The sequence below is a fragment of the Meleagris gallopavo genome, chromosome 20 (assembly GCF_000146605.3).
Source record: "Meleagris gallopavo isolate NT-WF06-2002-E0010 breed Aviagen turkey brand Nicholas breeding stock chromosome 20, Turkey_5.1, whole genome shotgun sequence".
NCBI classification, from domain to species: Eukaryota; Metazoa; Chordata; class Aves; order Galliformes; family Phasianidae; genus Meleagris; species Meleagris gallopavo.
This window is the reverse complement of record NC_015030.2, coordinates 1,073,223-1,097,852: the sequence shown is the minus strand read 5'-3', so window position 1 is coordinate 1,097,852 and position 24,630 is coordinate 1,073,223. Positions and strand designations below refer to the sequence as shown.

The following is a 24,630-nucleotide window of genomic DNA, read 5'->3' as shown; positions in this document are numbered from 1 at the left end:
CACAGGACTGGATAAGGAGGGCAGGCAGGACTTCAGCATGGAGAAGTGGGATCAGCCGAGCACTAAAATCCCTTTGGCATGGGTGCACCATGAAGAAGGATGCTGTTATATAAGACACCAAGGACTCCTGTAGAAATATTCTGATCTAAATTAAAAAAGACTTAAAAACTTTCGGAACAGATTGAAGAAAACCCATTAGCAAATTATCAGATGCAACTGGAGAAAGGAAAAGGCGTGTGTCCTCATTAGCAATGCAAAAACCCAGTACACTGAGACCAAGCTAATAGGAATTAACCAGGCCGATACAAATTAATAGCACCAACCAGACAAGGCATGGCTGTGTCGACAGCATTATTTTTAGGGCTCTACAAAGGAGAATGATGCCTCAACAAATTAAAGTAACATTGATATCTACTGCATTATTGAATAACTGCAGAATGGATTTTTCTGCTTACATTTCTTTAAATAGAGTTAAAACACGCTGCAGAATCGTATATAAATCTTGTGTGCTCTAATTTATAATGGGCTTTTAACTGTATGGCAAGTATTTTAAAATCATCTCTGCACATCTTTCCTCAATGTTTTATGATCTGTCATCCAAATTTATTAGATAAAAACATTTCAGTAAATAATTTGCCATGTATTTATACACAATACTAATGCTAACTGGAAAACATAAAACAAACAAAACATAGATGAGGGAGATTTAAGGTGAAACTTCGGATACTCACATTTCTACTATGTATGTGTAGGGAATGAATCTTTCAAAGGGCACCCTTGCATGAAAGATATCCGTGCATTTCCCTGGTAAAATTATTTCAGCATATGGATTGGAGATAACAAAAAGAAAAGCTTCTTTGTGGATTGGCTCAAAATATTGTATTCTCTTCTCAATTACTTTTTTCAGGTCACTTGGCAATGTAAGAAACCATTTGGAAGAAGTACTAGACTACAATGCCATCTCATTTAACCCTCCATTCCCCAAAATGCCTTTCCCATAGCAAAAAAAAAGTGTTCCATTTATTAAAACAATAAAACTGGAACTCTTCAATAAATACCCGAGTCTCTGCTGGTCAGAACTATAGACACCATCACAGCAACTCCTTTCCATTGCAACAGGTCCTTAGAGAGACCAAGACTCTCTCGCACCCTTGGGCTGTATGAAGGGAATGCAGAAAGAGGGTCCCTGCCTGAGGAGCTTCCAGGATCGAGGAGACAGCTTGAGAGAAGCTCCACTTCCCACCAAGGATAGAAAACAAATGATGAAGTGATGCCCCAACATGAAGCAAAGATGTGAGCAATTAATTCATATTTCACTCTAAAGATCTAGTTCATTCATTGCAGCAAGTGGAGTCTCAGCCTGCTCACATCTGCCATAAAGGAGCCAGTATCTCAAAACTAGCCAAGAAACCTGAAAACAAGGTCATAGTCACACTCCCACCAAAGCTCCTGGCTTCCCACCACGCTCTGCTGCCACATAGCAAATGGGACTACTCAATCCCCACCACTAGGAACAGCAATAGTTACACTGCAGTGTAATGTCATTTTAGAAGAATTCTCCAGTCCAGTTGTTGCAGTGGAAACAGTTCCAGGAAGGAATGTTCTCCAAAGCTGGGACACCATTTCTTTGGCTGTATCTGTCCTGCATTTATTTTAGAGCACAGGCACAAGCAGGTTCTCTCCCAGCATCATCCCCGTGGAGGTGTCCAAACTGTTACCAAGAGCCTGTCTGTCTCCAACCTGCCAGCAGCCACACTGCTGTTAGGGGTCAGATGCCCACAGATCCCATCAGGTCTTCCAGGCTCAGGGCTCTCGGAGGGGATCCTTCTTGCCTTGGACAGGCAGAATTGGCCATGATTTGCCCTCTGTACAAAGGGCAGCAGTAAATCCCTGGCACTGAGGTCTCGGTGGGACAGGGCTGTGTTTACAGAGCAATTTGATGTTTTAATACTGTGTCATTTGGGAAGTTGGGATTGTTTCAACATCAAGGTCTTGGATAATTGCTAAGGGCAGCAGCAATTCTCGTTAACTTATGAAATATCTGCACAGACATTATGACCCTGATGACATCACAGATACAGAACTAAATGCAAATATAAAGAAAAGATGAACTGAGGAAGCAAGTCACTCCCAACACTGTGCTAAATCTTAATGCATAAATATATAAAATACACAGAAAAAAGTACTTTGTTGGCTCTTTCAAATCCATTGCACATCTTCCTCGGCCAGGCCAAGATGGCTGTGAATATGAAGGAGATAACAAATGGCTTGTAAAGTTCTACTTTGCGAATAAACTTCTGGAATGTTCAGTAATCAAGGCCATTAATGCACTTCCAGGCCAGACTGTGGCTTTCTACAAGACATCAGTTCACTTGCCTCAACAGAAGCCAAGCAAAAGAAAGGAAAGCTCATTAAGACTGATCTAATTTGATCTCAATCAGGGCTCAGCTGCCCTGCAGTGCTGCCACGGGCCTCACGGGGACAGTACCTTCAGAGAAAACTGGTACATGGGATGGATGGCACGGAGGTCGTTCATGGCAAAGTAGAGCAGAGAGGCCCGCGCGGCAGCAGGCCTGTAGTGCTCCCTCGCCTCATTAATCTTGGCTTCAGTCACCTTGGACTCCTGGACCTGGAGGGAAAACACAGAACGAAGGCACTGTGAAAACATCTCTGTGAGCTCCGTGAAGCTGCGGCTCGGGGGAAGGCAATTACCTGCCACAAAGACACGAGGTCAAGTGGTGGCCAACCTGCCTTCAACTCACCAGGCTTGAGCCTTCACTCCCAGCAGCCTCTGTCCTCTGGCATATCCTTCATTAACTGCATTCATCCTCATGTCCAATCCTCTGTTTTCCCAAGCCTCCCCCTCCAAAGTTCTCACTAGGGTTCCTGCTCTTCACTAACTGGAATTATTTTTATAATCAGTGAGTTTCTCCTGCTAATTGCCCCCCTCCTGTGCAAATCATTAATAACACAGGACTGAACAGACAGTGCTGCTCATAAGACACTTCCCCCAAGCTGAGAACTGCTAATTTTCTCAGCTACTTGCTGCCTTTCCTCTCCAGCACCTAATGCCTCCCTGCCTTCCTGGCCAGGTGTCAGCATAGCTGCTGTGATGGACACAGCGAAAATCCTTTTGGCAGATACATCATCTCAGTCCTGTTCATTCTTTTATTCCACTTCAGCAGCAGGAAGCGACATCCTCCAGCCTCCTGGGGATTATGGTAGGCTCAGGCTATGCACAGTCAGAAGTGTCGCAGCGCTGATCCAGGAGGTTCAGCAAACCATTCCATGGGGACATGGCAGAAATGGGATCAGTACGTGTGGCACAGCCCTGCAGATCACAGCACAACCCCCAGAGAAACACACACTGCTAGGCATGGACCCGAGCTGCTAGAGCACATCAAACCTTCCTACTGAGGCACTGACTGAGCACTACCCTGCTGTACACAGCCAACACACATGTTGGGCTCCATGGCACATCTTCAGAAGCAATGATGGGCTGTAACATCTCAGATTCCTTCATAAAACAGCTTTAGAGTCTCTTGCAGAAACAAGCATCTGCATGGACCATGAATACAGCTAATACACTTCTCCGTATCCTGACCCCACCTCTGATAGCATCTACATCTCTCCACTGACTATGCAGGGAGCCTTCAGCATAGTCCAGACAACTAACTTTCAGTTACCCTACTCCAAAATGCTTAACAAATTTAGAAATACAAAATCCAGAGGAGGAGAGGAAGACAGTTGCTTTCCATAAATACAATGGAGAGGACTGTTCTTAGAAAGAAAATCTTGACTGTTATTTTTTCTGCAGCCAAACCAAGAACAGAGTAAGGGTTGACTTGAAAAGCAGACTTATAATTCTGCCCTTAAGCAGCTTTCTACATGGGTACCAAACTCATCAAAACCAGGTGCAATCAGTAAAATTCATCCTCACTGCCACAGAGTTGGCAGGGATCATCTTTTCAGCCCCCACTTGTTCAGAAATAGAAGCATTTCAAGAACACTTAATTCAATAGGGCAATGTCAACCTTGTTGTGTCAAAGCATTCCTTCAGCATCCTCTTTGAGGAGTACAAGCATACCATCCCTACGAAGCTGGATGCATGTAATGTCCCACAGACAGCTAGCAGAAATCATTTCATTTCTTCATGTGGAGGCATGAAGTGAGAGGCAGTTTGATCCTGACCTGAGCAGGTAACATGGCCATGGGCTGTGAAGATGGGAGGGCTGGGGGGCAGCAGCTGAGGACAGCCAGACTGGGGTCCTGCTGCAATCCTGGCGTGATGCATGCATTTCTTGAGTCTACCTGGTATAAGGGCAAAACCACCATGCACTTAACTGTCCCTATGTGGCCAGCAAGGTGACCTGGGTAGGTGACAACACTGGCAACTGATTTACATCCTAAGGAATGAAGGGTACAAAATACCCAAGTTTTTGCAGACTCACTCGAGATCACAAACTCAAAGACTGCGGTCCCCTGACAGCACTAAAATGCAACTTAATTGAGGAAGTGTGATGTGTTCAGAATTATGCTGGAGCAGTTTAAAGCCGCCTTGATACAGTGTGTAAATTTTATCATCTTTACATCAGGCACTGCCATTTTCCATGGGTCTTAAATAGGCCATTTAACACACAAAAGCTCCAAAGAACTGAATGGCTTGAAGCTGGCCAGAATGAAGAGCACTTCAATTTATATCACTTTCTCTTCACTGCTCAGCAGAAGAAGAGCCCAGCATTGCAAAGAAGCCGTGTTTCACCCACAAATCCTTAAAGAATACATCTCACACAATTTCCTCTGAGCTATCACTGTCATTTTACCTTTTCTTCAATTTCTGCTGCTGTCTGTTTAGTGGTCTCCAAGTTCTCCACCAATGCTGTGTCTCCCAGGAAGTTCCCAGATGCTGATGACAGCCGAGACAACAAGTTGTCCTCTAACGTTTTCAGGGTGATTTTGAATCCATTCTGTTGCTTTGTGAGATCTGACTGCAAACAAGCAATTAATAAAGTCTTAGGCACAAAACAGATTAACCACCTTCACAGGGGAACAGGCTTCTAAGTGACTGTTGCCACAGTCCAGCATTGATTATTCCTGCTTTGATTTCTGCATATGAACAGAGCTCTGGGAATTCTCCATGCCACTGATTCAGGGAAAGAAGCACAGAAAGCACCAGGAGAACTCAGCCATCAGTTCTCCTGATCTGTACCACTATCAGTACCATTGATCAGTACCACTGGATTAAACAAGGGATTAAACAGGGATGGGGAGAACATCAGCAGACTCACTAGGGTCCAGAGGTGAGCACCACTCATCTTGGGATCAAAATGGAAAGGAAACTCAGTCTCACTCAATTGCTGCTTGTACCCTGCGCCCAGGCTCTCCCTCAGACCGCCAGCCTGCAGTGCTTGAAGCCGCGCAAACCAGGACAGTCCCCATGGCAAAGGGTTTGCAAAGATAATGCTAAGGTGGCCAAGCAGATAGAGACCAGTGGCAACCATTTTGTCACAAGGACTGACTTTCTGAATTCTACTGTTTCTGTGAAATAATGCCCCTTGGTTCTCCCCAGCCACTTGTTCTGCTTCCCTAATCTGCACAGATCCCACTAACTGACACTGCTCATGGCAGAAACAGAGACTCATCTCTCATGGCTTCTTTCTGAACTTCTCCTCCACAACAGAATTCCTCCTGAGAAATGTGACTGCACTAATCCAAGTGCTTGCTCAGGGAAATAGCATCTTTCCTGGATTTCAGGTGCACCATGTCATGGCACTATGTGGTCCTTTTGCAAACACCTACGTAGAATCACAGAATGGCCTGAGTTGAAAACGACCACAATGATCATTGAGTTTCAACCCCCTGCTATGTGCAGGTCACCAACCAGCAGCCCAGGCTGCCCAGAGCCACATCCAGCCTGGCCTTGAATGCCTGCAGGGATGGGGCATCCACAGCCTCCTTGAGCAACCTGTTCCAGTGCCTCACCACCTCTGAGTGAAAAACTTCCTCCTCATATCCAACCTTAAACCTCCCCTGTCTGAACACCTATTCCAAGCACCAGACCAGAAAACATGTTGTGGCACAGCCATGCATCTGATTTGGATGCTGTGAAGATACAAGCCTGGTGGCTATTCCCTACAAAAACCGAGCCAACCGCTAGCTTGACCGTGTACGTAAAACACTACTCTGTTGTACAGAGTTTTAAATCCCCACACTTCATTTAAGCGACAGAACCGAGTAGTATTTGCTCCATTACCAAAGGTTTTTCAGCAGATTAACTAACTCTCCCATTAATAAGTCATCTCTCAATATTTGGGCTGAGATTTCACACACTTGCTGCACACACACTCGTTTCGTGTCAGTGCCAGCCTGAGGATGCAGCAGTGCACACTGATGTGTGCCGCTATTCCTGCAGCAGGGCTGTTCTCAAAGGCCTGCTCCTTAGGCCTTACACACAGGTGGTGAATATTTCACAAGTCTTGAAACACGTCTTAAACTAACACAGTTAATTCTGTAAGCTCCTGTCATTCAAGTATAGCATGCCTTGAAAAATGACATTTTGCAAGCTATTACTGCAGACCACGGCCTGCAAGCCTGCTGCTCTTAATGAGGCCGCGTGTGACTTTTGCTCCAATAGCTTGTAATCACCATGCAGTGTCTGAAAAGCACCCTCAGAAGGGCATACAATGCTGTATTTCCCACAAAAGCCTGCATCTGTTGCAGCTCTCTCGTGCTATTGTTTTCCGCAGGAGCAAGGTCATCATTTCTTATTCCTGCAGTGGAGCTCATTATCTGCTATTTCACAGTTGATACATAACAGTGCTGGTTCAGGAAGCAGGTGATGCTGGAAGCACTTACTGTTTTGTTCCTGCAGCTCACCTGGGCTATAGGCCTGGTGCAGGACTTGTTACCAACCTGTGTGGTCTGGAACAAGACTTGGAGCACAGCAGTGACTGCTTAGAGCACAGGTGGAGAAGGGACCTCTCCTTTGGGAAACCCCAAAGTACACACTTGTACTCGAGGAGCTCCCCACAGCTCTCAGACAACAGCTTTTTAATGTCAGTGAATGAAGTGTGGGTAGAAGAATGGATACAGAGGGAAAAGGAAGAAATAAGCTTAAATATTCTTACCAGGAAAATTACATCCCACACCAATCTGCAGACAGGCTGAGCAGTGGGCCCAAGTGAACCTCATGAGGTTTAACAAATCCAAATGCGAGGTCTGCACCTGGGTTGAGGCAACATCTACTACCAAAAAAGCTGGGGGATGAAAGGATTGAGCGTAGCTCTGCCAAAAAGAACTTGAGGGTACTGGTGGATGACAGCTGGGCCCTCATAGCAACATGGCCGGCAGGGCAAGGGAGGTGATCCTGCCCCACTGCTCTGCACTGTGAGGCCTCACCTGGAGCACTGCATCCAGATGTGGAGTCCTCAGTACAGGAGAGACATGGAGCTGTTGGAGCATGTCCAGAGGAAGGCCACAGAAATTATCTCAGGGATGCAACACCTTCTCTACAAGGGCAGGCTGAAAGAGATGGGGCTGTTCAGCCTGGAGAAGAGAAGGGTCTGGGGAGATTGAGACCAGCATGTCAGTATCTAAAGGAGAGCTACAGGAAAGAAGGGGACAGACTCCTCCCACAGGGACTGCTGTGATAGAACAAGGGGAAATGGTTTCACAGAATCACAGAATGGCCAGGGTTGGAAGGGACCTCAAGGATCATAAATCTCCAACCCCCCCGCCATACACAGGGCCACCAACCTCCCCATTCAACGCTAGACCAGGCTGCCCAGGGCCCCATCCAATCTGGCCTTGAACACCTCCAGGGATGGGGCATCCACAACCTTCCAATACTTCACCACTCTCTCTGTAAAGAACTTCCCCCTGACGTCCAACCTAAATCTCCCCTCCCTCAACTTAAAACCATTTCCCCTCGTCCTGCTTATCAACGCTTTCAAAAAGCTGACTCCCCTCCTGTCTGTAGGCTCCCTTTAGGTCCTGGAAGGCTGCAATGAGCTCACCCCACAGCCTTCTTTTCTCCAGGCTGAACAAGCCCAGCTCCCTCAGCCTGTCTTCGTAGTAGAGGTGCTCCAGTCCCCTGATCATCTTCATGGCCCTCCTCTGGACCCTCTCCAACAGCCCCTTGTCTTTCTTGTACTGGGGGCTCCACACTTGGACGCAGTACTCCAGATGGGGCCTCACAAGAGCAGAGTAGAGGGGGACAATCACCTCCCTGTCCCTACTGGCCGCTCCTCTTTTGATGGAGCCCAAACTTTCAAACTTAAAGAGGGGAGATTTAGGTTGGATATAAGGAAAAAGTCTTTTACAGTGAGGGTGGTGAGACACTGAAACAGGTTGCTCAGAGATGTGGTGGGTGCCCCATCCCTGGAGACTTTCAAAGTAAGGATGGATAAGGCCCTGGGCAACCTGATCTATGACATGGAATCAGTCTCTCTCCTTGTGACAGCAGCCATTACCAGCAGTGCTGCTGCCCTCAGTGCAGCAGTCAGCGACCCCTCTGTGCTGTGGGTCACCCCATACAGTGCCCAGCAGCAGCAGAAGCTGCCCACAGTCCCCAGGCTGCAGGGATGGTTTGGCTCCCACAAGACAGCCACAGCTCACACATTAATTGTGGTCATTACGTATTCTTTATGCCATCTTTTGGCTCGTTAGTGCATAAGCCTGTTTCAAATGAAATGCATCGTTAAGGCTGCATGGATAACGTAGTTTAGAATCTCATTAAAGAAAAGATGATTACAGAAGTGGCCTGGCCTGACCGAATGTGTGCACTAAATTCATTCTGACTCTCAGTAAATATTCAGCATTATACATATCCATTATATCACTAAGTGTGCCGTTAGCAACAAGGCTTTTCTTTAAAATGATACATTGAGACAGAAGCAATATTTATTTAAATGCAAAAGGAGAGAAAACATTTTGGCCATTTACAAACAAGAACCAGAACAGAAAAACTTAGTTATCAGCCTCACAACATTTACAGTGGGACACAAATGCCTAAAATTAAGTGAGATTAATCCTACCTCCAAAGTAAGAGTGAAAGATGGAAAAAAATGTCATTACGTGAACCTGCTTCCATTTAGAAGAAGAGTAGGAAAAATAGTTCTCTACCCACATTTTCGGAGAAAAAGGCTTGAAATTGCAGTCTAAGTGCTCCCAAAAATACCAAGAAAACAAAAAGTAGCAGAAAATCACTTCTCCCTCAACACTTATCATCTGAGACAGGTTGTGAGAGATGGGGCTGTGCAGCCTGCAGAAGACAAGGAGGGCTGAGAGCGGTCTTTCACTATCTAAAGGGGCTGTGAGAAAGAAGGGTACAGACACTTCTGTAGGGTCTGCTGTGACAGGGCAAAGAGAAATGGTTTCAAACAAAAAGAGTGGCACAGGGTGGCCAGAGGTGGTGGTGCCCCATCTCTGCAGACAGCCAAGGCCAGGCTGGAGGGGCTGTGATGGAGCTGTGGGTGTCCCTGCCCAGTGCAGGGCGCTGCACTAGATGACCCTTGGGGGTCCCTTCCAACTCAAACCATTCTACAATTCTACGAGGGAAATCTGATCTTATGAGGTGCTCAGCAACCTCTCCACCTTTACACATGACATGCTATTTGTCTAGAAATATTTATATTATTTTTCATCTTTTCCTGCCCACCTTGAGCTGCTCCAGGTCAGGCCGCTCCATGCTGACCACCGCCGCCAGCAGCTGCTCCTCGAGGCCGTCCCGTGTGACAGTGAAGTTGATGAGGGTGCACTGTGCCTGCAGCTCGGGCTGGAAGTGGGGGTTTGCCAGCTTCGTGTGCAGGATCAGACGGAAAGCAGGGTTGAATTCGCACTCCTTGTCCCCAATCTTAATGTACCTGAAATTGGAGCAAAAGGCGCATCATGGGTGCACATTCATTCCGGGACAAACAGTGGCATCAGCCAATGGAATCCACCAGAAATGGACTTTGCAGTCTCCATACAGAAATCACTTTTAGAATAAACATAATTTAAGATAGACAAACTTGAAACACTTCTGATTTAAGGTAAAAACCCCAGAGCACCACTCCTCAATTTTGGAGTGCATCTGAGAAAGCCAAAGTTTCCAGCATTGGGATGGGCAGTTGAAACCAGGAGTTTTCCAAGCTTTTAATGGAAGACTGTACTCTTTCCAAAGATGGAACATGCAGGAAAAGCCTCACAGCACAGAGATTTTGATTACCTACAGCCACAACTGCCTGGTGTGCTGCTCAAACCAGGCTGCCTCCGGTGGCAATGAGCAGCAAGGCTGGGTACAGGGAGCAGCTCAGTACTATTCTTGGGAGGAAGCACCACCTGGGAGAGCTCAGCTATCTCCCATTCCATCCAGTACAAAATTCAGAGAGCTGGGTGGCTGAACTCCAGGAAATGGGTGTTCTGAACACAGATCTAATAACACCCACAGGAACTAGAGGAAAAGGGGAACAGGAAATGCATGGGGGGACAGTGATACTTCCACAGATGCAGATGGGCTGTAGTGGAAGCAGTGATGTCACCACAGGAATTTGAATACACTCTCCAGTCAAACATCAGTCCCCTAAGCCTCTTCTTGTCTACCTCTTTTGTTTTTACGGCTGGGAAACAGAGGAAGAGAGAGAACACCCAGCACAAGCAACTCTTGGCAGCACTCAGCAGAGCCTCTACTTCCTGCCCTGGAACACCAGCAGCTGTCTGTGGGGTCAGCCACAAAGGACTGGGACTGACACAGGTGCAGGAAAACAAAAAGCCCACGGTTAAGTACAAAAACAGTCCCCGCGGAACTGAAGGAAGATGAGATTCAGAGTCCAGCCAGATTTCTGTCATTTCCTGCTGCAGTGTGAGGTACTGAGGAGGTAGGCAGTGCCACCAAGAACCTGCCCTCATTAGAATCACATGTATATTCCTAATGTATACATCTGCAGCTGTAATCACAAAGGATGCACAGTGTTTGCTAAAATCCAAGGTTACCTTTTCTTCATAACAGCCATAGCTATTTTGGTCATAATCCAGCATCAGGATAGCCAATTACAGACACCAAGGTCACCCAACCCAGAGGAGGATCGCAGGTCTCACTTTCACATGAGCTTTGAACGGTGCTGTCCAGCTAAATGAAAAATCCAGATTTATTTCATCCTATGAGTGAATGACCTGTGATTGCCTGATTTAAACGCTCTTGAAGGGAAGGTGTTAGTGCTGCCATAGAGAAGCATACTATATGAGGTCAGGAAAGGAGAGCACAGCAACACAAAGCACACTCACCAGGAAAAGGGTAGAAATGGAAGCACACGGGCCACAGAGCCTTCCCAAAGCTCACCTTCCTTTCTTGATTGTTTCTCGCCCCAGTAACGGCCCCAGAACTGGATCCACGGACTCCTCCAGGTTTTCAATCAGAACCAATTCTCCTGAAGCCAGGGCTCGTTCCATTGTGTCCAGATACCTGTGGAGACAGCCTTAGCACCCAGTACAGCAAGGCTGGTGCTGGCTGAAATGCATCGCAGCAAAAAGGCCACGAAGGGACAGAGGGATGCTCCAGCTGTGCTGCACTACATGCACATGTCAGGAAATGGCAGAGAAGAAGAGGGGTTGGACGGTGGCAGTAAGTGATGCTGAAAGTGGCACTGTCCAGGAGGGAGAGGGGACAAGCAGTAACAGCTGCATCTTCTTTCCCAAGAAAAGATGGTGAGGTCTTTTTGCAAGTAGTTTGTTTTCCCCTAGAAGCCACTGGTGCAGTTAACCTTGCATAAAAGCAAGAAGAAGAGCAGACTGCATCCTTGCTGTGCCCTGGGGTCAGGGATGAGTTTAGGGCAGTGGGACTATCATATAATTCTTCCTTCCTCACAAGGGAATTGGGCCCCTTTGCAATGTTTGACTCCCCTCTCAGGGTATCTGCCTGCTGTGTATGTGGTCAGGAGGGGAAAAAGAGATGCACAAATGTCTGCAATGGCAGCATATGAATGTCACAGGGTCTGTTCCTGGAGGTTTGTATTCACGTGCCTTCTCTAGCATTCTTACTTTTCCCCTTTGAATAACTGCAAGGTATAGTGACCTGGTTGGCCAGGAAACAGAAATTTGCTCTAATGAAAAATACCGCTGTTTCCAAATGTCTTCTCAGCCCACATGAGGGCAAATCTAATAAATTCTTGTTATTTTCTATGATAAAAGCAGAGACAGATCAATGCTCCAGTAAAGGCAAAGCCAAATACCCCCAAACAAGCACTGAGCTCTTGGGTCACTTTCAGCTACTGCCAGTGCAAAATAATGCATAAAGAGCCAAAAATCTCTGAGTTAGCATCCAAGCAGGGATCTGACTTCCCAGATGGGAGTCCTCACCAGTGGGTACAAGTTGATATAGCAGGAAATGGTGATCTGACCAGAGACAAAAGCCAGGTGTCAAAAAGCCTTCCCAGAAAAGATGTGTCCAGAAAAAGGCAGGGATGCTGTGATGAGAAGGTCCCAGCTGGTGCCAACACTGAACAGAGTTAGCTCAGCTGGGTGGTGACCCTTGCATCAGCTTCACCTTTGCCTTCTTCCAAGTTGTAGGAAGTTTCACTCATGGTGAAACTGAGTCAGGACACAACATAACACGAGTCTGAGGGAGGATGGCATAGTCCTGTGCATCACTCAGCCTCCAGCACACTGCTCTTTTCAATCTCTTTTTCTGAGGAGTTCCTATGGTAACTTGGCCAAGCACTAAGCAGACCCTCTATTTAATGAGGAATGTATCATTTTGGTAATGAATAAGCAGCTCCTGCACAAATACTTTTGAGGGTTTCCCTTCAGTGTAGTGGGCTCAGATGGCAGATGCAGATAAACATACACCACTCATCAACTACAAGGGGCAGGTAGCCATGAAAAGGCACTGTTATGTGACACAGCTGATGCTTACCCCTTCTGCCCAATTCGGATCACCCGCAGGTCTTCGCCATACTTTGCTTTGATCCATTTGATTCCCTGCAGCTGTGGATCCACCAGGAGGGGCCAACGCTCACAGCTGGTGAGAATGGTGGCGTTTTCAGTGGACATCCGATCGGCCGGCAGCCCCTCGTTCTGCCAAGCTGCAATGTCAGCATCGTCTGTCAGCATGGTCAGAGGGTCTAGGGATGGAGTTACAGGGATCGGCACCTGGGGGGAAAGGAGAAATATGTCAGCACAAGGCAGTGAGAACAGCTTGTAACACAGAGATGAGCGAGCAAAACAATTCAAGCAAATTTAGCTTCATCAAAAACTGAGAAGTTTTTTTTATCAGTGTTTTACCATTCTACGGGGTAGTTTTGATCTAATATTAAGTGTTTTCCACTCCTGTTGTGAATGAATGTAAATTATGCATGGATCCCAGAGATTTTTGCCTGCAGAGTGCTGAGAGCCCTGAAAAGCTGCAGCCCACCCAGCCACGATCAGACCACACTGCTGTGTATCAGCGCTCTGAGATGACAGCTTAGAAGAATATAATTAACACCCTCATCAGCCTGCTGTTGTGTTGCAAAACGGCATCTGCAGTTCCAGAAACACTTCTCTGACATGGGAGGCTGCTTCTGGGTGCCACAACTAGAAAGTTATCTGCGCCAGTTATCATCACAGGAAGGATCATTAATTTCCAAATGGAAACAGAGCCAACTTATGTGAAATCTCTAAGCACCAAGTCAGGCCCTTTTTGGAACATTTCCTTTCTTAACCAAGCTTTTGGTTTAGTATTAAAGATCACAGGATGATTTGTTTTCCTCCCTCATCCTAAGGAACTTGCTCATTTTCTCAGCTTTTGATTTGGGCACCACTGCAAGTTGTGACCTTACATAAAAACCTCTTGGCATTTCACCAGGGTTTGAAACATCCAGTTAGGTAATGATGTGCAAAAGCTCAGTCTTGCAGGAGACCGAGCACATGTTAATTTATTGATGTATTAAGTACCTAGTAGGAAGTCATGAAATATTACCAAGTGAAGTACGATGGCAATTTGCTAAGAACACCAAGACGTGGGTGAAGCTCAGGAGCTGAGAGGCATGGCCAGCATGAATAGAGTTCATGTCTTACATGAGGTACCATCTGGAGTCTCTCCATGCCTACCACAGTGCTGGCAGTGAGCTCTGTCTCTTTCAAGCAGACTCTCTGCCATACTATCTCCTCTCTAGGCTGTCCCTGACTCCTGCACAAACTGACACTGGTCTCCATGTTTGGGATGCTGCTCTGCGGCTTCTTCACCGTCCACAGGGGAATGGAATCACCTGCATGGTGCAAGGAGACCACAGTGTCTTCCCCAAAGAGGAAACAAGCATGGCTATGACTTGATCCTCAGTGCAACTCGGTGAGGCAGAAGGGTGCTACTTACTTGGAGGATGCCCCATGGACAACAATTCATAGCCATGTTATGCCCAGTGACAACTGCTTTTCAGAGGAAGCAGGGCTTACTTCTAACTGCTGCAAATATGGCTTCCAGACTTCTTCCATGAGGTCTTGTCGGTATTTCTTGGTGAAGTACCCCAGGTAGGAGACAAACGCTGTAATCAGTAGGACATCTCCACACAGAGTGCTCTGTTGCTGTTTGAAGTCCTTCACAGCTTCGGCCCATCTCACATTCTCAGAAGCCAGTCCTCCAACCTGCAATTTCCCAAATCAAATTCGTTGTCACAATGTCTCTTTAGCAATACCTAAGGATCTGACCGTATCCATACGTAGTCTCTAACCTCAAATGTCATTTCCTAAAGTTTAAAACCAGCATAGGAAATACCCAACAGTTACTTTGCTAAACTCTTCCTGCTCTGTGAAAAAGTCTGGTTCTGCACTTGGGTCCCAGTTGCCGCTCCAGATCTGCTCTAAATTCATAAAGGGAAGATCCATCACTCAATGGATTGATCCTCATCCATTCCCAGCAGAATCCACATAAGGATTTCTCTGGCAGCCCATCATCTGTTAATTGCTTAATTGCCTGGATGTCACAGATTCACACCTCATTACACTCCCTCTCACTCAGAGACTCTCCTCCAACAGCCACAACCCCCGGCTATCACACACAACTCATGAGGATGGCAGGTGGCATTTCGCCTTCATCCCAATGCCCTTGGGTCTACATTATCCCTTCCCACAAGGTCCAGTCCAGGAAACAGTTTTCATGTGCACCCAATGGATAAGCCATCTTTTCAAAGGACAAGATCTCCTTCTACCCCCATGGTTATCACGTCATGCTCTATCAGACAGCAGAATTTTTTGGGGATGTGCTCTGCTTGGCTAGGCCAGATGAGTTCATCTCAGTCGGACTCAGCTCCTTCAGCCCGAGCAGGTGACTGTACAAAACTCTACAAATGACCACCAGGTAAGAACTCCTGACACCACTACCCAGCCTCCTACAAGTGGAGGAATAAGAACATTTTGAAACAGAGTTTCTGTCTTTGTTTTAATAGCCACTGATGACTTTTTCCTTCATTACTAAGGTGTCATGGATGCCAACCAACCTTTCGGCACCCGCAGCATCTTGGAGCTCAGAGAACCACAGATCAGCTATGCTTTCTGTAAAAAAAAAGTACATCCTTTTATGTGCTGCCTGACCTTTTCAACTGCTAAAATCTGCTCCCGCAGTGGAAAAACACCGAACAATCACGCCCGCTTCACCTTCTCCGTACCACTCATGATTTCAAGCCCTTGATATCCCCTCTGCTGTCTGCTTTTGAGGCTGAAGAGCTTTAAGTCTATTCAATAATTCCTCAAACAGAAGCCTTTTGATTGTCCTTGCAATCTTCATCTTTACCGAATGATGTAATCTTTATCCCCCGGTTTCTTTTTGTTGTTACTTTCCCTGCACCATTTCCAATTCCACTTCATCCTTTGAGGTACAGCAGAGGGGCTGGAGGTATAGCTTCATGCTCAGGATTTATTTGGAATGGATTTATATAGTTAAGATGGTGGTTTTTTTTGTTTTTTTTTTCATTTTGTTCTCTTCTTTTCCTGATAATTGCTAACTTCAGCTCCAACTTCAGCTCGGGTTTTGGGTCTTATTTCTTTCCCCCATGGGAGCACAGAGCTTGAACACACACAGAACTCTTAGCTCCACTGTTTAATTCAATCACAGAACCATAGAATGGTCTGGGTTGAAATGGACCACAATGATCATCTAGTTTCAACCCCCCTGCTACGTGCAGGGTCACCAACCACAAATTCCTGAATGACAGTAACTAGCTCAGCATCACTTTGCATTTATGTTCCCTGCACTTCACATCTCCATCACTGGGTATCATCTTTACAGTTCTTTGTAGTTTTCATCACTACTGCATTCATATTTTAGACAATCTGTGCAACCTGCTTAGACATCACCTTTTTCAGACTGTTTATGAATAATCTGACGAACAACAAGAACCAAAAGATATCAGCAAAAATACCTCTGGTGGTCTTCCTACTTTGACAAATCTCTAAGAATCCCATGAAAACTGCCAACCCCACCAGGAGCAGAAGGAGGCTGACCATTCTCTTGGACCCATTATTATACTTCAGAGCTACCCCTAAACCTGTTCCAGCTGAGCTCCTCTTTCATCAGCATAAATCACCTTCCTGCTCACAAAGACCAGGCTTTCCATTGTGCCTTTCACCATCTCAGCTGCCCTCGTACTCCCTAAGCCTTGAAAGAAAGTCTGCTCTTGATACATTTAGGATCACAGTAGTCCTTCTTGGGACTACAGCACTTGCAGGCCAAAGCTCAACAAACAGTTTCAGTTGTTTTCTCGACCTTACCGTGTTACCACGTGCAGCCACATTTCTATAGATGAAGTACCCCCAGGTCCTTCCTCCAGACTCCTCAAGGTAAGTTCTCATGCAGCTCCCTTGGTTCTCCACCTCTAAGAAGAATCCTTTGTCATCTGATCTTCCAAAACTTGTAGACTCTCTACCTACTCCTAATTATTTTCCTGAGGTGATTTTTCTACTTTGGTTGCCTTCATTAAGTCTCGTAAATTTTAATATCTTAAAGAAATCTCAGGTGTCCTCTACATCAGATCCTAGAAGTCATTTGGATTCTTTTCATCTCATTTGATTACCTGTAGCTCCTTGGTAATGAGGGATAGTGAACAATCATTCCCTATTCATCTTCTCAATACCGTTCACAATTTTACTGGCTTCCATCACATCCATCCCTACACCCTCTCTTTTCCAAAATGAAGAGTCCTAATCATTTCCTCCCTAACCATTTTGTATATGGAAATGACAATACTACATACTCCCCTGTACCCTCTCTAGGTTACCTGCAGCCTTTTGACAGGCCAGCCTGTTTGTGCTGAGCACGCAAGATGGAGGCACACCACAATCTGGATTGATAGAATCATTATTTGGCTTTTGTTTCCTAATTGTTCCTACCAGTTCCTAACACTCAGTTTGCCTTGCTGCCTCCAGACATGTGCTAGACTGCTGTTTTTGAGAACTCTCCACAAGAGCTCTTATGTGAGTGACAACAGTGCAATTAAGACCTATCAATGAAAATGCATGATTAGGGTTCATTTTCCCTGGATGCATCATTTTACATTTGTCATCACTAAATCTCATCTGTCACATTAGCACATCTTCACTTACAAACCTCACCATCAGCCATCTCCCTTTTCTGGTCCACAGGTCCCTAGACATTCCCTGGTCCCTTGGATCATTGTCTCTACATCACCTATAGTTCATGAGATGCCAAAGTAAAATCAGGGCACCTTAAAAGTGTGTCTTGTCTTCATCCACCTGGTACATTTTTCAATCCAAAGCAACCACTGCCTGTGTAAACATGGATTTCTTCTTCGTACTACCTCAAATATATTTGTTTCAAGTCGAGGAGGCTAATTCTTGCCCTGTCATATAGATGACACACTGTGGATGTCAAATGAAACACACATCAGCAAGAGCTGTCAGGATCTATTCCAAGATCAAAGCCAGAAATGAGAGAGAAGAAGGTATGCATTGGCCAACAGTAACCTGGGATCCAAATTCCTCACATGCACTGCAAAACAGATCCATTTCTGACAGCTGCAGTAGCAAGCTGTGCTTTCTAACTAGGTCTCTAAAAGCAGTTACTGGCTTTGGCTCTGACACCACCTGCTCTCCTGCACTGACAGCTGTGCTCAGCACTGCCTTGCTGACCTCTGCTCACAGCTCCAGCCACTCCCCAGCAGGCATCCACTGCTTGGAGGGATCCAGGGAGCCTCTGCAGAATGCACTGCCCTTGGGGCTCACACACCACCATGGAGGCTGTGAAGTCCTTCCACCTTTTCTGGCTCAGTTGCATTGGGTTAAGAGAACTCGGAGGGAGTGGCAGAAAGATCATTTATGAGCTTTATTTGCAGCACTGGGAGAGCATGACTCAAAGCTCTTTCCAAATCTTTGCATTTAGAGACACTACAGCATCAGACACTGAACGGGACAGATTCCTGTTTTAATTCCCTTGTTTGCAGTTGCACTTGTTTCTAGACTGTGCACTCTTTGGAGCAGCAGGAGAGCCTCCACAGGGTTTGTGTATGTACTCATCCCCTGGCAAAGCCATAATGCAAACAGTCCCAGCCCATCTTCTTTTGCTTTACAAAAGCCCAGGGTTGACACTGGCCTCCTTCGGACTCAGTCTCCTATTTGTTCTCAGCATTTGTGATACTGAAATATTCACCCAGCACAGCGAGGCTGACGTGTGCAGCTACAGATGAACAGCAACTTGCTGCCTTCTCCTGGGCATCATCTTCCTCACTGCAGCAAAGACTGCACTGCTCACACGATGCTCCAGTTTCACATGATGCTAGAGGCAGGAACAGATTTGCTTCTGCTTGGCTCTGCTTTCCTTAAGGAGGAAAGAAAAAGTGATTTTCAACCTGATGCTGAAGGAGGGACAGCACACTCTGGCACAGGCTGGGAATGATGCCATTAGCAGAGTAGAGTATGGAGAAAATGAAGTACAGCTCATCTCAGTTACACGTGCAGTCGGAAGAAGGACTCCACACTCCCAAAAGCAGAGCAAAACCACTTTCCAAGTTCATTTCCCTGGGCATCACCTCTGCAGGTACAGGAGGATGTGACAGATCGTGGTCCCTGCTACAGCAATGTACAGCATTTGAGTAGAAGTCCAAATTCAATCTAAATGAAAATGGCTTAGGAATGTCAGCAGGGACTGGTGGGGCTGAAAAACAATGATCACAATTAAAAGCAGAAAGCCCGAAGCCCAGCAGTGTCCTTTATCTGCCCCAAAATAGCAACACCCTCTTCTACCATGATGACACACACATGTGAAAGCATCCTCATTTTTCCTGTTAGTATTTTGTTTGCTTCTCTATGATGATCTTCAAGGAAAGACTCAGAACTCCATCACTGAAACACTTTCCTTTTGTAAGTAAGAGCCTGATGGAACCATAGGAGGGACCCACGTTCCCACCTGGGAAGCAGACGGGGCTGCACACTGCTTCCGTTTGCTCACACAACACCAAAGGGGAAAAGGATTCACTTGTAAACCACCTTTGAATTGCTGTAACAGCTTCAAGATTTCCAAGTCTGCAACCATGTTTTTACAAAGGTCTGACAGCAAAAGGGCTCTTTCCAAAATCGGCTACCAGAGCACTTGGAGAGGAAAGCAGACTTTGAAGAGAAAGCAATTGAACTGTTACACAAAACGAATTGTCAGCTGTGTACCCAAACAAAGGGGAACCGTGTTGAGTTACTCACCAACAAAGGATGGAGTCCAGCACCAGCAGATCATTTGACCAAGCTCTGCTTATATGCAGGTGCTGCCCATGAGCCTGTGAAGAGTCCCAGCTAATTAGTGAGCTAATGAACGTGCTCAAATGCAAATGTATTCCTACAGCTGTTACTTCTCTGAGACTACACAGCCCATGACACAAACCCAGTGCTAGCAGACCAGGAACAGGCAGACATCAATGCAAAAACCTCAACTTCAACCAAAGGAAGGTTTTCTAAAATGTATGCCAATGTCTTATCTTGATTTCAGGTTGGGACGCATTCTTTTAGAGGAAATTACTAAACCATAAAACCATGTAACAACACATCTCTCAAATGAGAATACGTCTTGTTACAGTACTTGCTCATTTTGTTATTCAAGGACAACTTTGCAAACATAGCTAAACCCTCAAAAAGAAACACAGTTTTCCCTCACCGCCACACTGCAGTTGTACCTCAATGAAGACATCATGTTTTAAGCCACAAATTCACATGCTAAGCATGCATGCACCCGTAAGAAATCAGGCTGTTCATTACAGTGCTACTAATGGAGGTGAAATTAAGCCACATTCAATGTAAAACATATGCACACATGCATATATATTTCTATGGAAAGAACTGAAACCACTGTTTCTGTTTCTCTTTCTCAAAACATTTTCTTCTTGTACCTTGTATTTACTGACTCCTACATGACTCAGAGCCATGATCCATCTCTGCATCACATTAAACAGGATTTCGTTAGGCTGTGGAAAGATATATATACAGGGAAATACTCATCCTGCAAAATCCCTCCAGAAATAGAAGCAGCTCTTTCGAACAAAAAAGCCACTTTCCTGTTTTAATTAAAGGTTTTGGAAGCATTCAGCGAGATTTAACCTGAAGAACATGAAAGCATAAAACTCCTTCTGTGGCTGCATGAAAGAGATCTCCATCAGCACAGGAACGGACTTATCTGCTGTTTGTCTTTGACTCCTCTATCTAAGCACATCACAGCCCTGACTGCAAAGCAGTGCTTGTGCCACAGCAGCGCTGTGTGCCCGCTTCCCATGGAGGCACATGCAGATTAAAGAACAAAGCATGTTTTGTTTGTTTGCTCTTTGTTTTTCACGTTTACCGCTACCAAAGTGTGCAGGTGGGGGAGTTGTGCAGTTTTCTGAGTGCATTCAAACGCCTGTGGAAACTCACCTGAAATCCAGGCTAAGGCAATTTGTTGAAGGTCACCTAAGAAGGTGTGAGAGCAGGAAGCAGAATCCAGCACAGTGCAATGCTTAAACCATTTGACTCTTTTCTCTTTCTCACCACAGCGGGATAGAGGACCACTTTATATACAAACCATTGACCAGCACAGCCACAGGCTGGTAGAACAAGCAGAGACATCTGCATCCAGCAGCACTTCGAGAAATACTTTTGTATTCTAAGCTGCCACTGGCCTCACCAGCAGCAGCTGCTCCTACAGGAGAGACTGAAAGCAACTTCCAGCCCTGAACACCTGCAGACCAGGCGGAATGATCGCCTGAGGACATGGGCCCAGACTCTCTCAGGAGAGTGGTTTGAATGCAGGATCTCCTCTGCTCTGGGCAGGGAGCATCCTCTCCTTCAGTATCCTCACAAGGGCTGGGCTGTCAGGACAGGGCCAAACATTTCATGGACCACAACCACCTCTCCGGCACTGCAGCTCCAGCCCCTCTGCCTGTGGGACCACCTCCTGAAGCCCCATTTCCTTGCACCACACAGCCAGCACAGAACCCCAAATGCAAAGCATGAGGAGGCACAAAGCTGGGGCTCCAGCCAGCAGCACAGCAGGAACAGAAGCCGTTATCTTGTATCTGTGAAGCAGTGACAAGGGCATCGCCCAGCACAGCTCTGGAGGCTGCATGTAGTGAAGATACAACAGCCGGTGATGCACCCTGATGGACTGATAACAGGGGCATGCACTGCTTTTTCAGCTTTTCACCATTATCGTTTTGTCACTTCAAAACCTGCAAAGCTTCTCCTATATTCCCACTTTTCTTTTTACCATATATCTCTGTGCTTGTAGAGTTTTGGTCCCATTAATACTTGATCACGCAATTAAATCACACAAAGGACACGAGAACAGCAAAGAGTGCACAGCATCTCTTTAAGCACACGCACTGCCTACTCCAATCTATGAAAACAGCCAATGCAAATTCCTTTTCATTACTAAAAACTTGCAGGAGGGCAGGAAATGTAATGCATTCCATAAAGATTAGAGGCTGTGAAGTACTGTGAGCACGGCCGGCATCTCAGCAGCACCTGACGTCTCCCATTGATGCTGCTGCCAACTCCCATCTGCTGCCACTCACCAGCCAGTTTGCAAGAGTGATGGTACATGCTGTAGCTTCAGCTTCTTGCTGACACTTGAGTTTGTCAGAAGTGGCCTTCTCAAACTTGGCTGTCAGCTTTCCCAGGTTCTCGTTGAGGCGCTGCATAGGAAAGAAGGGGAAAAAATAACAGCAGAGTCTTAAGGAAACTCCTTCTGCAGCCTGCAGCAGGGAGAACCACGCTCCACCACATTGCACACGGCCTGGCTGGCACCTGGGACGAAGCACAGAGCAGTGGTGAGCTCTGCAGCTTCACCAACTGCTCCTCACTGCTGCGTCATCTGCATAGGGCAGAGACAACACAAAAAGGCATTTATCCACTGGCTCTGCCCTGGTGTGAATGTGAACTGGGAAAGAAAGGCCCATTGGTGCTGATGGCCAGCACTACAAGTGAGAAACAAGTAAGGCAGCTAAGAAAAGAGAATTCTGTGGTTCCCGATGCTGTAGCCACTTCGGTTGCAGACCAAGGCTCTGCTGGCCTCAAGTTGTTGCTCAAAACCCTAGGTGGCTCCTCGAAGACCTGGAGGTATCCTGGAGCCATCTCCAAACTGCATCTGCTGCACCGCGTGTCCTGCACGTGTTAGCTGGGACCAGCACGTGTTTGGGTGGGCTGCAAAGCACTTCAGGCACAAAGAGCCCAAACCACCTGAAATACCCCCGTGCTACTAAAGTAGGGCCTTTGGCTTGGACAGCACTGCTTCAGTCTCAAACAAGTCAGCAGCTCCCACAAGGACTGGGAGCCTCTTGGTTCTGATAAGAGAAGCAGAAGCAATAATTGATCTTATCTGAACCCAGTGCAAAATGCTTAAGGCTAACTGCCTGTAAATCACTCAAACACTGCTTGAGCTATGCACTAGAAACAAACTTGAAAATGAAAAAGGATTATTTTGGGGATATCTGTAGCTCTCCAGTATCTTGGAAAACAGAATGGTCTTTTCTCTGCCTTGGAATTAATAACACAAAAAGTTTATATCTCTTCATGCACATAAATGTATGTCCATATATATATATATATATATTCACATACACATAAAACCCTATTACAGATGCATGATCTGATAAAATAACATCTAGGAGCCACAAGGAACCAATCGCCCATCTGAGATGGGAAAAGGAGACCTCTAAGAACCCATCTCTGTCTGGGTGCTGTACATGTCATATCTGCAGCTGGAGGAGGATACTGGATTGCTGTAGAATTTTTTTTATATACTTCTAATTGAAAGTGCAGCAAACACATCAAGAATAAGCAGCTCTAGGAGGCAGCAAGAGAGTTGGATACTTCTTATCGTGAAGATGTGCTGGGGAAGAGGTGTGTACTGATACTGTGCTGCCCCAGGGGCACATCCCAAGCTGACATAACTTATGGAAAGAAATTTGGCAACCCTGCTGACAACACACTTTGGTTTTGAAAAGGGATTCCTGCTATCAGTACAAAAGCACTGCCATGGAGGACCCATCCATCACCAAGAGGGATCCCAGATCCAAGCACTTTGGAAAGGCAGGTTCTACAGGGTGCTCCCGTGCCTGCTTCCACACCCTGCTTGTACAAGAAGGCACTGCCAGGGATTTGGGTAGAAAAACAGGTTTTGAAGCAGCTGCTCTCTGTAGAACCCACTTACAATCACAGTGATTTCACCTAGTCAGTGATGCCTTTCTATTCTTAAGCTGAGGATGATGCAAAGACATGCTGGCTAGGACAAATTAGCAGACTCAGCTGGAAGAGTCTTCATTCTGCAGAGCATCACCAGGCTCTGCTGGCCAGAGCCAGCTGCAGCCCTGCTCCCTGCCCCTGCACAGCACACCAAACCTCTCACTGCTCTGAGATAACTAGTTTTCTGAGCACTTTGTAAGCAGAGGCAAATCACATCTTAAAAGTTAGGTACGAATAATAAGAATTAATAACTAGCCATCCTATTAAGGCACAAGCAGGAGTGGAGCCTGGGGATGAAATGCAAAAAGCAGCAATAAAAGAGAGATAAAAGCCCTACAACCTGCTCAACCCTCAGATCCACCCGTTTAAAAATACATGAGGGAGGAGAAGCAGCTTTCCCCAAAGCAGAGGATTTCTCCTCAAAGCAGTGACTTGCACGATGGGTCCCACTCACAGGCGAGCCCATGCCACGGCTTGCTGTGCTCTTCCACACTTACTGCAATTTTGGCCTTGATGCTGGCCAGCCTGTCCTGGGCAGCTGCCAGCTCAGCGTTGGCTCTGCTCAGGGCCTGCCTCTTGGGCTCCACGTCGCAGTACACCTCGTGGAAGCGCACGATATTCACCACCCATGAGCAGAGGCCGGCTGCCGCATAGGACTTGGTGGTAACGAACTCAGGATTAAACTCGGGATCCTCTAAATAAGGCTGGAGGGCTTTGAGGCAGTTCTCATGGATGTTCTCCTTGTCGAACTTGATCAAGGAGTCCAGGAACCCATCCACCCTGGCCATGGTGGCTCTCGCTGCCTTCCAGCTCCTGTCCTTGGGAATCTTTCCTCCCGGGGCCATCAGCACCATCACGGCAGCGGTGACATTGCTGACGGCTGGAGGTGGTGACCCAAAGGATTTCAGTTCTGTCAGGTTCTTCTGAAAAGGGAAAATGAAGTCATTAGACAAAAACAAATGGGTTTTCTGT

The 24,630-nt window shown here is 46.4% G+C and overlaps 1 protein-coding gene across 3 annotated transcripts in view; it reads right to left on the bottom strand.

The window, feature by feature from the left end:
• The window catches only part of DNAH9 (dynein axonemal heavy chain 9), a 175,424-nt gene that overhangs the window by 57,484 nt on the left and 93,310 nt on the right, over window positions 1-24,630 (bottom strand). For all 3 annotated transcript variants that reach the window (XM_031556283.1, XM_019621575.1, XM_019621578.1), the window contains 8 exons: window positions 24,156-24,581; window positions 21,990-22,109; window positions 14,407-14,595; window positions 12,890-13,125; window positions 11,318-11,440; window positions 9,659-9,863; window positions 4,824-4,988; window positions 2,489-2,629 (listed from right to left, as the gene is read on the bottom strand). In XM_031556283.1, the coding sequence (XP_031412143.1) occupies window positions 2,489-2,629; window positions 4,824-4,988; window positions 9,659-9,863; window positions 11,318-11,440; window positions 12,890-13,125; window positions 14,407-14,595; window positions 21,990-22,109; window positions 24,156-24,581 (1,605 nt within the window). The remainder of the gene's footprint in view (window positions 1-2,488; window positions 2,630-4,823; window positions 4,989-9,658; window positions 9,864-11,317; window positions 11,441-12,889; window positions 13,126-14,406; window positions 14,596-21,989; window positions 22,110-24,155; window positions 24,582-24,630) is intronic.